Source organism: Bombina bombina, chromosome 2, assembly GCF_027579735.1.
Source record: "Bombina bombina isolate aBomBom1 chromosome 2, aBomBom1.pri, whole genome shotgun sequence".
NCBI lineage: Eukaryota > Metazoa > Chordata > Amphibia > Anura > Bombinatoridae > Bombina > Bombina bombina.
Window position 1 is genome coordinate 958,609,380 of NC_069500.1, and position 17,739 is coordinate 958,627,118.

General features: G+C 35.9%; 1 protein-coding gene across 3 annotated transcripts in view; it reads left to right on the forward strand.

Moving 5' to 3' along the window:
* The window catches only part of BMPR1B (bone morphogenetic protein receptor type 1B), a 729,768-nt gene that overhangs the window by 680,983 nt on the left and 31,046 nt on the right, over window positions 1–17,739 (forward strand). For all 3 annotated transcript variants that reach the window (XM_053703451.1, XM_053703448.1, XM_053703450.1), the window contains 2 exons: window positions 8,539–8,635; window positions 11,443–11,581. In XM_053703451.1, the coding sequence (XP_053559426.1) occupies window positions 8,539–8,635; window positions 11,443–11,581 (236 nt within the window). The remainder of the gene's footprint in view (window positions 1–8,538; window positions 8,636–11,442; window positions 11,582–17,739) is intronic.

The window sequence follows — 17,739 nt, forward strand, 5'->3', positions numbered from 1 at the left end:
AACCGTCTTAAAACAATATTGCCCCGTCTGATTCATCCGGATCAGGTCGGTTTTATAAAGGATAGAGAGGCCCCAGATAATATCAGGCGCATGGTAGACTCCATACATTACTTAACTGAGTCCAAAACGCCTTCTCTGCTCCTCTCTTTGGACGCAGAGAAGGCGTTTGATAGAATCGATTGGAAGTATCTATTACAAGTGCTTCACAGCATGGGATTCAGAGGTCCTTTCATAACTGCAATTGAGATGATATATTCAAACCCAGCAGTGCAGGTAACGACAACAGGGTACAAGTCTAAAATCTTCCCCATCCTAAACGGAACTAGGCAGGGATGCCCCCTGTCGCCCCTCCTGTTTGCCCTATGTATCGAGCCTTTGGCAGCACAGATAAGAGATTCCCCAGATATTTCAGGATTCAAACTTAGATCCACTGAATATAAACTCACGTTGTTTGCTGATGACATTTTGCTAACAGTCACCAAACCATTGATTTCCCTTCCAAATTTATATCAATTATTAGATAGATTTTCATCTATCTCAGGTTATAAGATTAACCTAGAAAAATGTGAAGTTCTCCCTATTCTTTTGCCACCCCACACCCGAAAGCTAATAGAGTTAAATTTCACCATGAAATGGGCCACCCAAACTATTAAATATCTAGGCATACACCTAACAACCCAATTTAACCAACTGTATAAATCTAATTACTTACCATTATTTAAAGAGATCCACCAAGACCTCCAACAATGGTCACAATATTCCTTTTCCTGGTACGGACGAAAAGCTGCGGTTAAGATGAACATTCTACCACGCTTATTATATCTTTTTAGGGCACTTCCAGTTAAAATACCACTCACAGAATTAGCGCAGGTCCAATCAGATCTGATAAGATTTATCAGAGGGAAAAAATCTCCTAGAATTCCAGCAAATATTTTGACAAGACACAGAGCTTTAGGGGGGATTGGGGTCCCCAACCTAATTGACTATTACAGGGCAGCGAGATTGGCTCAAACAGCACTTCTAGACAACCCCAATATCGATACTATTTGGCCAACTCTCGAAGCTGAAATGGGAGGCTGGAATCAACCTGCAGACATTATATGGGAAGATAGGACACACACATTTACCACACAACAAGTCAAACCCCCCACTTTGGACTCCACACTGGTGTCTTGGAATAAAGTTGCCAAAATGACTAAGCTAAGACCAATGCATTCCAAAAATACGCCAATCAGATACCTCCTACCTCGGGATTACCGATTATTAATAGATAAATGGCGTAATAAGGGCCTCTACAGAGTCGCTGATCTAATACATAATAATGTAATTTTAACATTTAATCAGTTACAAGCTAAAATTTCACCTCTTACATTAAACTGGTTCCTATACCTCCAGATATTATCAGCTCTAAGAGAATTTCAAAAGACCTATACAGTCCAGAACACCACAATACTAGAGACTATATGTAAGGCTCCACACAGAACGAAACATACCATTTCGAGGTTGTACTCAGCTTTTCAATCAATCCACACACAGGTTAAATCTCAATTAATTTTAAATTGGGAAAGGGATTTGGGAGTGGATCTGGACGTACAGAAATGGAGTGACATCTTTAGTGAGATAGATAGAGGACTTCTTAGTGCAGACCTAAGGGAAAATGCACTCAAAACTGCTTACAGATGGTATCTAACACCACTACAGACAGCACACATGACCCCCACAGGGAATAGGTCATGCTATAGAGGATGCAATGCCCTAGGTACTTATACACACTTATGGTGGGAATGCGACAAAGTTAAACAGGTTTGGGACAATCTCTCTCTCCTGATAAGCTACACTCTAGATGTTAATATCCAACTCACCCAGGCACAGGCTTTACTCCATACTCGACTCCCTAGGTTCAATAAACCAATAAACACATATATTAAGATTCTGTGTACAGTTACAAGATCCTGTATAGCCAAATACTGGAAAACAGGATCCCTTACATGGCAGGAAGTATTGAATAAAATCAAGACGACATACTCTATGTGTGATTCAGCTTCCTGGATTCTAGATAACAAGGAGGTAGTGGACAAAATCTGGTTTTACTGGATACTAAAGGGGGGGTCCAACATCACCTACAACTCCACATAAGGAACTGATTTCAATCCTACTGTCAATGCTCTAATCCCGTATCATCTATGCAAAGATACTGTATACACTCTTAACTGAAATGTTATAAAGAATGTAATACCTACTGATTCACACATGTGGTACCTTTTAATTGTAAGCAACTTTCTAATTTGCTCCTATTATCATTTTATTTCCGTTCTCTTGCAATCTTTATTTAAAAAGTAGGAATGTAAAGCTTTACATTCCTGCTTTTTAAATAAAGATAGTAAGAGAACGAAGAAAAAATGATAATAGGAGTAACTTAAAAAGTTGCTTAAAATTGCATGCTCTATCTGAATCATGAAAGAAAACATTTGGATTAAGTATCCCTTTAAATGTATTTTATCTGCTTTTTTGTACATTCTTCTAACATGAATGTCAATACAGTGTAATATACAGATATCATTTAAAATGAATGGTTTAAAGTGAATGTAAATTTTAGTAAATGAGTGTCCGGTTTTTAAAAATACTATTAAAAACAGGTACACTTTCATTCATTAAACTTTACATTGCAGCATTTTTTTTAAATACTTACCTTTTACTTTAGCAAACCTGGACCGGCAATCCTCCGGCCGCTTCTCCTACTGTACTTAGCAACTAAATGACAAAACCGGCTTCCTCCAATCACAGCATGGCCTCACGAGATGGTCACTCCGGGGTGCACGCCATAATTGGAGGAAGCCAGTTTCGTCATTGCTGAGGTAAGTACAGAGGAGCTGCGCCCGGAAGAACGCCGGTCCGGGTTTGCTAAAGAAAAGGTAAGTATTTTTTTTTAAAAAATGCTACAATGTAAAGTTTGATGAATGAAAGTGCCCCTGTTTTTAATATCATTTTTAAAAATCCGGGAACTCATTCATTCAACTTTACATTCATTTTAAGGCAGGTTTAGTGCACTGTCCCATCTGTAGAGTTTATTTTGTGTGAATCTGTAAGTCCATCATGTTCTTTAGTGCCCTAGAACCACTATTACATTTTCTATTTACTTGATTTGAACTGACATTTTAAACTGTTACAAACCACACATCTTAGAGTGAAGTGGGCACTGTTAAAAAAAATGCTAAACTGTTAATAATCCATGAAATGGAGCCTTTCAGCCCCTGTTTGGTTCCTTCACAAAGAAAACCAGCCTCCCCAGCGACTTCTCAGTTTCATAGCACACACACTTAGAGCGACAGCGCAGGTAAAAAAAAAACTGCCGCTGCTGTAGCTGATGTGCTTGTGTGCTTTACTGATACACATCATGCTAGTGTCTCTATTAAAAGAGCTTTACATATATCTCTTGTGTTTACACTGTAGCAAATGAGGCATGATAATGCAGCGTAAAATGTAGCCAACGCTAAAACAAAACAGGTAAGTGCACTAGTGTCATTACTCTTGACGTGAGAGAAAAAGAAAAATGAGAGTAAAATATAAAAGGACAGGAAATCAAGACTTTAGGGGAAAAAAGTAAACCAAGAATCCCCTTGAGAGATTCTTGTCTCATTACTCTGGTAAATCTGAAACTTAATAGTGTTATTGCAGGATGAGTCGATAAAATAGGAGTTCTCAGTTTTCGGTTTTCAGCAAACACCGTGAATGAGAGCGACTTCTGAAGGAAATTGTTGATTTTGACATTTTTTTTACTGCACAATGAGGGTGAAGCTACATTGTAGGTATGCCCAGATTTGTTTTTATACACATAGCAATAGTTATATTAGCTACATTTTAAAAAAAATGTGCTGTTTCAAAAGGGCTTGGTAATTTTTTCCTGGTTCTGTCTAAAATCTGCTAATTAAAAAAATGATATACATATAAATATAGTGCATGAATAATCCTACTTTTTTTGTCAGCATTCTAACTGTTTGTCCTTCTTCACCAGTAGAGTCATAGGATATAATCTTGTCAGCTATCAAACATTAAAGGGACATGAAGCGACATGCAATTTTAATTTGAGATTTTTCAGTCCATTATCAAATATAAATTGTGCGCTTGGTATGCTTTGTTGAAGAGCATGCCTTTGTAGACTCCAGAGTAGCAATGCACTACTGGGAGCTAGCTGATTTTTGGTGACTATATACATATAACTATTTTCATTGGCTGAGATTTGCTCAGCCCTGTCCAAGTATTGTGTTGCTGCACATTAGCTGATTTTAGCTATCAGTTTAACCACTCTTAGGGGTCTATTGCAATCCTTTAGAAAACATATTTTTTTTTATCTACAAAAATACCCATAGTTAAAGGGACAGTCTACTGTCAAAATGCACTGAGATAGGAGGCAGTTTCAATGGCTTGTCAAATCAGTTTGAACCTACCTAGGTTTAGCTTTCAAAAAAGAATACAAAGAGAACAAAGCAAATTTTATGATAAAAGTAAATAGGAAAATTGTATAAAATTGCATGCGCTATCTGAATCATGAAAGTTTGATTTTGACTTGATTGTCCCTTTATTGGGGATTTTCTGCTGAAAATCATTAGATTCGTTTTATAAAGTATTGTGGTCGACCGCAGTTTTATGTGATAGCAATAATAAAATGCTCTAACACTTTAGAGCTTTTTCTTTTTACAGTTTCCCTTTAATATTGCAGCATGAGTTGGGAACAACCTTGTACATACACTTGCTATTGCTTGTATATTTAATTTATACCATTTCACCGACAGTTATATAACAGGCATAAGATACTATTTGTGTATAGTAGTGGCTTTCAATACAGCCCTTTTAAGAGTTTTTGCTGCAACTACTTGGCTTCAGAGTGACTGGAATCCAGTGAGAACCTTTGAAACCAGATAATAGTCTGCTGGGAGGCTATAAAGATCCGAGCATGTTAGGTTTTAGTACCCTGAGACTAGGGGCAGGACTATTGTGAGTGGTTTCTTTACTTATATTGCTAACATAATTTGGATTTTTGGTGGTGATACACCCTCTCTGTTTATGTTCTCATGAGATGTGTCCCCTGACAGACAACCATTGCAAATGATGCCAATAAAATTACAGTGTTAAAGAGAAATTGGGGTCTATTTAACAAGGGCCGAATGGCCTCCGTTCCACTTGTTTCCGCATTAGCCTTCAGAGTTAAGAAGCAGCGGTCCGATGCTCCTTAACTCATACGCCGCCTCTGAGGCTGCGTATAGCAATCCGCCCGATCATGTATGATCGGGGTGATTGACACCCCATGCTAGCGGACGATTGGCCGCAAATCTGCAGGGGGCAGTATTGCACCAGAAGTTCACAAGAACTGCTGGTGCAATGATAAATGCTGACAGCGTATGTCAGCATTTATCGATGTGTGGCGAAGATGGTTCGCTATAGCGGATCATGTCCGTCCGCACATATATAAATAGACCCCATTGTATTGTAATATGTTCTTCCTACTTTACTTGCTGTAGTGCTTGTTAACCTTTATTTATATATTTTAAATAGATTTTTATTTTCAAGTACAAATATTTAAAATATTTGCTGTTCTTTATTTAAGTATGACAGTAGCTATTTCATTCCATACCCCTTTAAAAATGTTGGTTTCTGAGAAATCACTGTGAAATTCTTTATTGCCAAATGAACATCTGAAGGAAACAAAAAAACACATACATTTGAGACCTGGAATATTATGCAGATATCATTATCTTCCTTAATGACTTCATAATCTGATTAGTGATGTGCAGGTTATTTAGGATAGTGATTAGGCATCGTCAGCTACTCCATTATTTCTCCTGAGACATAGGAAACAGAAAACAGCATTTCAATATTATCTACAAAAAAACAGGTCTCTCAAAAAAAAGCCCAAGGGCGTATATCACCCTATAATCTGACTTCCTTTGAAGCAAAGAGTGATTTGGGACTCAGTCCATCATCTCTTTCATTGCAAAATATTTTAGTTTGGACAGAAATAAAACAGAAATCTTTCTATATTGGAGTGAATTGGACAGATTTAGGATCACATATAAGTTCATTTAATAATAAGTCAGTTTATTTTGAAGTTTTTTACTGTGCTAAAGGCCTAGATGATAACAAAGAAACATTTCCATTTAGCAATATCTACATTTTAAGGTTAAATAGAAAGCCGTTTTTTTTTTTAGTTAATCACTACATCACTGTTCCTCTGCAGCTTTCCCTTCAGGGAAAATGTCCTGATTTTTAAAGTAAAATCATGGAATGCCCATGGTCAACTGACCCTCTTATATTTAACCCCCAACCCAGCCCATATCAAACCTTTGAACTCCACCCACCCAGCCTCAGCCCTACCCACAAAACACCATGTTCCGCCCCCAAGTAACCCTCACACAGTTCTGGAAGACATCTTGGAAATGTTTAGAGTTATGCTAACCAAAAGCGTAAACCTCTTAATGATAAAAAAAAAAAAAAGTTGCTGTGGGATGTTCTAGACAGTATTATAGTTACCATGAAGATTCCAGCTGTGACATTGTCAGTAATGTCTGAAGCCATGACTGGATACCCCAGTAAAGCAATATATATATTTAAAAAATATATATATATATTTGTACATTTTTTATTACTCACAAAAAAAACCTTCCAAACAGCCAATATAGCTACAGATAATGTTCCTAAAAAACTAATAACACTTCGTAATTACATTTTAAATGGACACAATTAAAGGGACATAAACCCCAAAATTTTCTTTCATGATTCAAATAAAGCATACAATTTTAAACACCTTTCCAATGTACTCTTACCAAATTGTCTTTGTTTTCTTGTTATCCTTTGTTGAAAAGCAGAACGGTAAGTTAATGAGTGTGCACGTGTCTGCAGCACTATATGGCAGCAGTTGTACAACGTTATACATTAGCAAGAGCACTAGATAGCAGCACTATGTCCTGTCATATAGTGCTTCATGCATGTGCACGCTACCTACCTACCTACCTAGGTTTCTCTTCAACAAAGAATAACAACAGAATAAAGGAAATTTGATAATGGAAGTCAAATGGAAACTTTTTCAAAATTATATTCTCTATCTGAATCATGAAAGAAAAAAATGTGGGTTTCATGTCCCTTTAAATAAATTATGTACCTGAAAATTTCCAAATATCATGTTTGCTTTTCTTACTGTCCCTTTACACACCACCCTTTTTATGATTAATGACATTTATTACTTCGCTACGTCTGAGAAATTTTGTAATGGAGGCAAAAAAAGGGACAGTAAACAACTTAAAGTGAAAGTAAACTTATCTTTATGACGATCCAGGATTTCATTTGTTTTACAAATTCAATATGACTTTCATTCATGATTCCTTATAAATCTAATTAAAAAATTGTCATTATTGTTCCTTTTGCGATTGTAGACAAATGCGACCCATAAAATGTTTTCTTTTTGCTGCCGATAACGATTCTGTATCAGCCAACTGAAATTCTGGCCTTTAGGCGGCTGTCAGTGCACGTCAACCGCCAACTTGACCCTAGGCACATGCGCTATTGGTTTCTCCTTCATCTCGGCATCCACGCGCGCTCACGATTCGCGCATGCGAATGTGAAATTGTACAATCGATGTAAGTAACGCTGCCCTTAAAAAAACAACCTATTTAATAATTATCAATTTATTTAATAGTGATTGCCGATTCGCGCTTGCGCTGAAGACAGGGAAATCACCGATTGGCACATGCGCTGTTTCACTGAGCCTCGTGAATGCGCTTTAGGCAGACGTAGAAAGCGGGTAGGACCGCTCTCTACGTCAAACACAAGAAAAGTAGGAAGTAGTATGTGGGAGGAGTCAGACATCGCAACGGTAGAGAGATATCAATATAGAAATAAGATAAATAAAAATTGAGAAAAAAACTTAGCGATTACATTAGGGTAATATTAACAAATGCATTCATGTATTGCAAATGCTGAAACTTAACCTTCACTTTAAGATTTGTATGCAAAAAGCTTAATTATGTGTAATGAAACAACGGTGAAATATGCATTCAGTACTTGACTTTAAAAGGCTAACCCTGCTACATATATTTCACTAATTGACTTTAGCTGATAACACTACAAAACAAATGCATTTTATACTAACATAGTGATCCATGTGATGTAAATTTATTTAAAAAAATGTTTAGATATGGCTATTTTATTCTATAGCAGCACAACAGAAATATCTTGTAATTACAATGTGTCCCGCTTGTATCCCACAGAACCAAAATAAATTTCAATAACAACCTTTTTGTGCAAAGAAATATTTTTAACATTTGCAAACAGTGCTATTTTACATGCATTAAATGATGTTTAATGTCCCAAATTGTATTATAAATGTCTGTACCTTTAAGTTTTTCATTGATTTTCAGCACAATACAGATTGTAATTGTGGACACACCATGAAAAATTATCAGCTAGCACTAACATATAAAAATGCATTATACAATGCAGAATATGCTGTATAATATTTCGGTATCATCTTTTCTCTCTTTCTTGTAGATTTTGTTGATGGAAGTATTCACTATATGGCTCTGCTTATTTCTGTGACCGTCTGCAGCATCATCCTTGCAATCATTCTTATATTCTGTTATTTCAGGTGAGAATTTATTAATAAGTGTTTGATCGCATTGTCAGCAACAAGGAGGTGATATTGCATTTCTCACTTGTATGATGTTACAGTTTAGTCCTTGAAGACTTCTAAGAGATCAGATTTGCAAAGCAATGCATATCTAAGCAAGATTTCTGACTTTATAAATATTTCAGCTTACCAGTGGCTAAGTTTTAATTTTCATACACATGCACAAGCACACACACACACACACATGTACATATACACACCCACATAATACAGATGGTTCTCAGTCTGGACCAATCAAAGCACAGAGTAATCAAGATTCAAGATGTATTTTGAATACATTTAAAAACAAAGTTGCATCAAGGGGTTAATGCAGGATCAGTCTAATAGAAGAGACCTACACATATACACACATATACACTCAGTTTCTTCCCCCTTGCACATGCACTTTTGGATAATGGCAAAATGTGGAATTCATTTTTATAGAGATTGTGTTGTGCACATTTGGCTTCCAGTTGAACAGTGCACAGATCTTTGTACCATTTCAAAAAATAATGGTTTCCCCCCAAAAGAGCCATGATTAACCCTATTTTAGGGGTTCAGTGAACCTGATAGTCACTAATAGGCAGTGATTAGGTGTCTATAGCAATTTTAAAACTGACATTGCCCTATATATGTTATGGTGCAATTTTTTTTGCAGTGTATTTTATTTGCCAATTATAAGGCTGTAGTTGTTCTTCTGTTGTAGTTGATGTATGTTAAAGGGACATTCCAGCCAAAATTGGAATTCACATAGAGGGATTTCAGTTTTGAATAGAAGCATTTTTGTAATATACATGTAGTAGCAAAAATGCTTCTAATAAAAGCTATAGAAATTTCAAACGTGTATTTAAGTATGCACCGTGCACCAGCATTTTAAACACATCACTTGCTCCTAGAGCCTAAGGTGCTTGTATCATCTGGCAATAACCCAATTTGTTAATAACTAACATGATACAAGCTCTACTGGTGATCTGAGCAGCTGCAGTATTTAAAATGCAGGTGCACTGAGAATATCTAGCTATGCTTCACATGCACGTGCAGAGAAAAATTTTAACACTAAAACAGTGATAACTTTTACTAGAAGAATTTGTGTCAATACATTTATATTGCAAATATGTTTATATTCAGACGTAATTCATCTATGTGCATTTAAATTTTGACCTGACTTTCCCTTTAATGGGCAGCAGTCATTGCTCTTTTATCCATATATGAATAAAAGTTGTTAACTTTAGCTTGACGTGATTGCAAAATGATAGTAAATGGATGTGACAGTGACTGAGAATCAAATGCTCTTCTCATTAATATTTTGAAATACTATTTTTTCACGTAGCTCTCTCCACTGGAATGATATACACTGTACTGTAACTGTTAGTTATAGGGATCCAAAGTGAGTTCAAATTGTAATAATTTTATTTCAGTAATTTGTGTGAAAGTATTACACACACACACAGATACACTCTCACACACACACACAGATACGCACTTTCTCTCTCTCTCTCTCTCTCTCTCTCTCTCTCTCTCTCTCACACACACACATATAGATACACTCTCACACAGATACACTCTCTCTCTCTCTCACACACACACACATAGATACACTCTCTCTCTCACACACACATATACACTCTTACACACAGATACTCACTCTCTCTCTCACACACACACATATAGATACACTCTCACACACACAGATACACTCTCTCTCTCACACACACACACATAGATACTCTCTCACACAAACACACAGATACACTCTCTCTCTCTCTCTCTCTCTCACACACACACACACAGAGATACACACACATAGATGCACTCTCACACACACACACACACACACACATATACTCTCTCTCACACACACACATCGATACATGCTTACACACACACACAGATACACTCTCTCACACACAAACACAAGGATATACTCTCACACACAGATATACTCTCTCTCTCTCACACACACACACACACATAGATACACTCTCTCTCTCACACACACACACATAGATACACTCTTTCTTACACACTCTCACACACACATAGATACATTCTCACACACATTCACACACACAGATACACTCTCTCACACACACCCATATACACTCTCTCTCTCTCTCTCTCTCTCTCTCACACACACACACACACACACATAGATACACTCTCTCTCTCTCTCTCTCTCTCTCACACACACACACACACCACACACACACAGATACACTCTCACACACACATACATAGATACACTCTCACACACACACACACATATACATACATACATACACACACACAGATACACTCCCACACACAGACAGATACACTCTCTCACACACACATAGATACACTCCCCCCCACACACACACAGATACACTCACACACACATAGATACACTATCACACACACACATATACATACACACACATACATACACTCTCACACACACACATACAGACACATACACAGATACACTTCCCCCACACACCCATATACACACAGATGCATACACACTCACATATATAAACACAAAGATACAAACATGCATAGTGCAAGTAGCCACACATTCACAATAACAATTATATATGTTTATTGTGCATTTTGACACAGTAGATATTTTTTAAATTCTTAATATAATCATATAGAACATTTATTATTTAAACATGCATATGTTTAATTCTATTTGTTGCATTCTTTCAACCTTTTGAATTGTAATATCCATACTGTGTTTGACAAAATTGTGCTTTGAGGTTTTAGAGACTGAACTATCACAAGAGCTTTCTGTTTTTTTCTAGGTATAAAAGACAAGAAGCACAACCCCGATATAGTATTGGACTAGAGCAAGATGAGACATACATCCCTTCTGGGGAGTCGCTGAAAGATCTTATTGAACAGTCACAAAGCTCTGGAAGTGGGTCAGGACTCCCTCTGCTGGTAAGAAAGTAGTATAAATTCAAACAGAACAAATACATCTTTATAAATAAAATTTAATATTCTATTTTCATTATGTGCAGACCTCATCACAATCTTGCACAATTTATATATATATATTCTTATTTCCAAGTAAATTGCAAAACCATACTTCTCTAAGTGATTCCATTTCATTTACACATTCACTTTTTCAGTTAGTGAAACCACTCAAATAACATGTATGTGATATATTAGGGAATTATTATGTTTATTTATAATATAAACCATATGAACTGTGGATTGGTATAGTTAAAGGTGATGAATGATGAAACAGGATATATAGGAGCGCCAATGGCTTAGATATACCACAGGAATAGAAACAATCTCTAGTAAATTCCCTTAGAATTGGTGTGATCCTAAGTGGTTACTGAAAAATTAGGATTACTCACTCAAATGCCATACAAATATATTTATATGATACTTATATGTAAAACAGATCAATACTGATCTCTAAAATTTATTAAAATGAAAACGATATACAGATAGATGTAAAATTCAAAAAACTAAATATAGTAGAAAATATAAAATAAAGTATAATAAAGTCCAGTTGTTCAAACTGGATTTTCAAATTTCTTACAGTACAAAATTCTGGGTCATGAGCCCTCTTATGTACACGCAGATGTATATTAAGATACAAAGTGGTACTTAATTGGAATTAATCTAAAGTGTGTACAAATCTAAGTTGTAATACGATAATGTTATCTCAAAAGGTGTCAGCAATATGTGATAAAACCAACTCTAATTGGTAGTGCAAGACCTGTGTTATAGGTCAACAATTTAACAACAACAAAAATTTTTTTTTTTTTTCAAATAATACAAAATATGATAATGAAGACAAATTGTGATGAACACCGTGATTCGCAAATAAAAATATGATGCAATGCAAAAATAGAAATAAAAATAAAAGTAAACATACAAATTGGTGATGATTGTCGTGAGTGGGTGCGAACAAAAACAATCAGAACCAAAAATGAAAGTGTTATCCTACTAATGGGAACCTAAACTAAACTGGTACCAGCCAAAATCTCAATAAGCCTATTGTGAATCTGGATAGTGAAAGTGAGTGGACTCAGTGGTCCGTGTAAAGTATCTAACTTCACTATCTTGTATACAATATAAAACAAATTATAAAAGCAATTAAACAATATAAACAATATAAAACAAATTATAAAAACAATGAGTTTATATCTAGTTTGGCCAAAAATAAGTCCACAACCCCTAGAAAATGATGATCATGTCCTAAAGAGTCAATTGGAAAAAAGGCAAATCCATATAATGTCTGATAAAAAGAGATATGGTATAGTTAAAGGGACAGTCTACACCAAAAAAAATATTTCTAAAAAAGATAGATCATCCCTATATTACCCATTTCCCAGTTTTGCACAGCCATCATGGTTATATTAATATAATTTTTTACCTCTGTGATTGCCTTGTATATAAGTCTCTTCTAATATCCCCCTTATAACATTGTTATGTATTTATTATCTATTGACTTGCATTTTAGCCAATTAGTGCAGTGTCATGCACAACTCCATGGGAGTGATCACAATGTTATCTATATAACCCACATGAATTAGCAGTCTCTTGTTGTGAAAATCAATTAAAAAAAAACATGTGATAAGAGGCTGTCTGTAGTGGCTTAGAAACAGGCAGAAATTTAGAGGTTTAAATGTTATAAAATATATTAATATAACAATGTTGGTTGTGCAAAGCTGGGGAATGGGTAATAAAACAACAAATCACAAAAAGACAAATTTGGCATAAGTGGGAGCTCTGACACTACCCAGCCTGCTCCAATAGCTGCTACACTACATATATTTTGCTGTTTGGTTTTATTAACCCTTTACATTTCATTCAAGACCATAAGCACAGAAACCCAACAAACAAACAAGGTATTTCTTTGATAAAATTGTCTTCATCCTCATGGTATTATTTGTTGAAGAGATATCTAGTTAGGTAGCATGAAACACTCCTGCCACCTACTGTTCTTACAAATGTATTATAGTTATAAAACTGCTGCTAAATATTACCACCGTCAACAAAGAATACCAAAAGAACAAAGTAAATTTGATAATAAAAGTAAATTGGAAAGTTCTTTAAAATGTTACACTTTATCTTAATCAGGAAATATATTTTTTGGGGGGTTATGTCCATTTAAAGGGACAGTAAACAACTTGTAATAACTTTGTTGTTGCAGTCTTGCAATACATTAAAATAGTGAGTTTAAAACTGTTTTGACTGTGATAATACCTTGTTTGATGCAAATGTTTTTTAATAGGCATACTTTATATATAAGAAAAAAGTTCATTAAACACACATTTAGGACATACTTTATATATATATATATATATGGGTGGATAAACCCCTATATAGTGGGGTGAACCTGGATCATCAATAGTTACGATAGATAATCCAATGTCCAATATAGGGCGACAATTGTCAAGTCTTCTTTGATAGATGATGTTATTGCGATACTCCCAACTGGACAAATGGCTGCACTCTTCCCTCTCACTTACAGAGCGATGATTCTAGAATACAATCAAACAACAAGAGAGGCGCCGCATGTGTGTATCAATAAAAACAGGTCACCATGCTATCGCACTAAATATAGGGTACTCACATTTGGGAGGAGCACCCTAATGTGCTATTTTGCACAGGCTGGATATTTAGCAGCAACCAGCTAGCTGTCCTCCGGTTCCCAGGAACACAGGATTTCCAAATGTAAGCCGTTAGTACTGCTATGCTCTGATAGGTAGCTTGGGCTCATCCATAAACAAGGTTCAAAAAGTGGTTAAAAGTAAAATACATTTATCGAAATATCATGCACAACTTGATAAAACCCACATATATTGAACCAGTAACAACGAGCACAGATTAAAATTGCCACGCATTTTTCAGTACTTTAAACCAGTGACTTTTAACCTTTTTTTTGCCGTGGCACACTTTTTTACATTAAAAAATCCTGTGGCACACCACCATCCCAAGATTTAAAAAAAAATCACACATTGTAGCCTAATACAGCATATATATATACACATACACACAAACACACACATACTGTATGTATGGTGCTGTTATGCCATGCCTGCTACAAACTACCCCTGCACTGGGAGTAAAAAACAAGCAAAGTTTAAAAAATATGTCACACTGTTGTCAGTCTGCCGTGGCACACCTGAGGATCTCTCACGGCACACTAGTGTGCCATGGCACACTGGTTGAAAAACACTGCTTTAAACCATTTCCTCAGGCATATTCTCTCGTTGTTTGATTGTATTCTAGGGGTAGGATTATAAAGCCACTCTCATTGTCAGAATTGGAAATTCTTAGTTTTCCCACTTAAAGGGACAGTCTACACCAGAAGTAAAAAAATAAATAAATAGATAATCCCTTTATTACCAATTCCCCAGTTTTGCATAACCAATACAGTTATATTAATATACTTTTTACATCTGTGATTACCTTGTATCTAAGCCTCTTCTGACAGCCCCTTGATCACTGACATTATTTATTATCTTTTGACTTGCATTTCAGCCAATTAGTGCTATGTTGTGCTGACTCTTAAATAACTCCACGGACGTGAGCACAATGTTATCTATATGGCCCACATGAACTAGCAGTATCCTGTTGTGAAAAGCAAATAAACAAGCATATGAAAAGAGGCTGTCTGTAGTGGCTTAGAAACAGGCAGAAATCCCCAGAAACTTACCTGGGGAATGGGTAGTAAAGGCTTTATCTAACTTTTTAAACAATAACAATTTTAGTGTTGACTATCCCTTTAAATTAGAGGAAAAACTGAAAAAAAAATAAAAGTATATTACAAAGTTTTTTCACATAACAAAACATGTTATAACTCTCAACATATTTTCTCTCTTTAAGAAGTAATACCTTTCAAAATATGTATTTTTTGCAAAAAGCTAGTATACTACAAAAAAACATTCTAAATGTATGTGATATACACTGTTATACACTTCCAGTATATATAAGGCATATTCAGTCATCGAGATGTAAAATTGTGTGTAGCACATATTCTTTTCATACTTTGTTTTTTTCTGTAATCAGACCATACATAATTTAGCAAACTACTCAGAGAAACCTTGTAATTTGCATAATTTAATTCTATATTCTTCAGATAAACATAAACACCTCTGCTGTCTCAATTACAGTAAAACAAAGTATGAAAATAAAAAATATATATGTAGTGAAACTTTTATTGTCCAAGGCACTTTTCTCTTTGTATAGACATTTAAACATGTGATGTATTAAATAGCCATCATAATTTTTCATCTTTCCTTTGGTGAAATAATAAATCATGTTATTCCATAATAGGTAAAAGTCTATTATTGTCATTGCTCGTGGCAAATAAATGTGACATGATCCTTTTGATAAATGATTTTATGCTGCTGTACGGTACCAATATACTTTTAACTACATTGCCTAAATCCATGCCGTATCTTGTCTCACAGGTGATCATTTTCACGCAATTTAGAACTATCAATCCTCAGTCTAGTTTTAATCTTAGTATGACAATATAAATATCCTTCTTGCAACCTTGTCATTTTTTATTTCTAGAAGAGAATTACTTAATAATATATATAATATTTCAAAGCTCTTACCACATCCAAAGAATGCAAAGATTTTTCCAAAGAATTCTTAGGATTATTACATAATGAAGGGACAACAATTTCTCTACTAATGTTGTTGGAATTCACAACCTTAGGTAAAAATTTAAATGAAGTCCGCAAAACCGCCTTATCCTGATGAAAAATAAGAAAAGGAGACTCACAAGAAAGAGCAGATAATTCAGAAACTCTTCTAGCAGAAGAGATAGCCAAAAGAAACAATACTTTCCAAGAAAGTAACTTAATATCCAGAGAATGCATAGGCTCAAACGGAGGAGCCTGTAAAGCTCTCAAAACCAAATTAAGACTCCAAGGAGGAGAGATTGACTTAATGACAGGCTTGATACGTACCAAAGCCTGTACAAAACAATGAATGTCAGGAAGATTAGCAATTTTTCTGTGAAACAGAACAGAAAGCGCAGAGATTTGTCCTTTCAAGGAACTTGCAGACAAACCCTTATCCAAACCATCCTGAAGAAACTGTAAAATTCTAGGAATTCTAAAAGAATGTCAAGAAAACTTATGAGAGGAACACCATGAAATGTAAGTCTTCCAAACTCGGTAATAAATCTTTCTAGACACAGATTTACGAGCCTGCAACATAGTATTGATCACTGAGTCAGAGAAACCTCTATGACTAAGCACCAAGCGTTCAATCTCCATACCTTCAAATTTAATGATTTGAGATCCTGATGGAAAAAAGGGACCTTGAGATAGAGGGTCTGACCTTAACAGAAGTGGCCAAGGTTGGCGACTGGACATTCGAACAAGATCCGCATACCAAAACCTGTGTGGCCATGCTGGAGCCACCAGCAGAACAAACGAACGTTCCATTATGATTTTGGAAATCACTCTTGGAAGAAGAACTAGAGGCGGAAAGATATAAGCAGGTTGATAATTCCAAGGAAGTGACAACGCATCCACTGCTTCCGCCTGAGGATCCCTGGATCTGGACAGATACCTGGGAAGTTTCCTGTTTAGATGAGAAGCCATCAGATCTATTTCTGGAAGCCCCCATATCTGAACAATCTGAAGAAACACATCTGGGTGAAGAGACCATTCTCCCGGATGTAAAGTCTGGCGACTGAGATATTCCGCTTCCCAATTGTCTATACCTGGGATATGAACCTCAGAGATTATACAGGAGCTGGATTCCGCCCATGCAAGTATCCAAGATACTTCTTTCATAGCCTGAGGACTGTGAGTCCCACCTTGATGATTGACATACGCCACGGTTGTGACATTGTCTGTCTGAAAACAAATAAACAATTCTCTCTTCAGAAGAGGCCAGAACTGAAGAGCTCTGAAAATCGCACAGAGTTCCAAAATATTGATTGGTAATCTCGCCTCTTGAGATTTCCAAACCCCCTGCGCTGTCAGAGATCCCCAGACAGCTCCCCAACCTGAAAGACTCGCATCTTGCGTCCAGGTTGGACGAAGAAAAGAGGCCCCTTGAACTAAACGCTGGTGATTTAACCACCACGTCAGAGAGTGTTGAACATT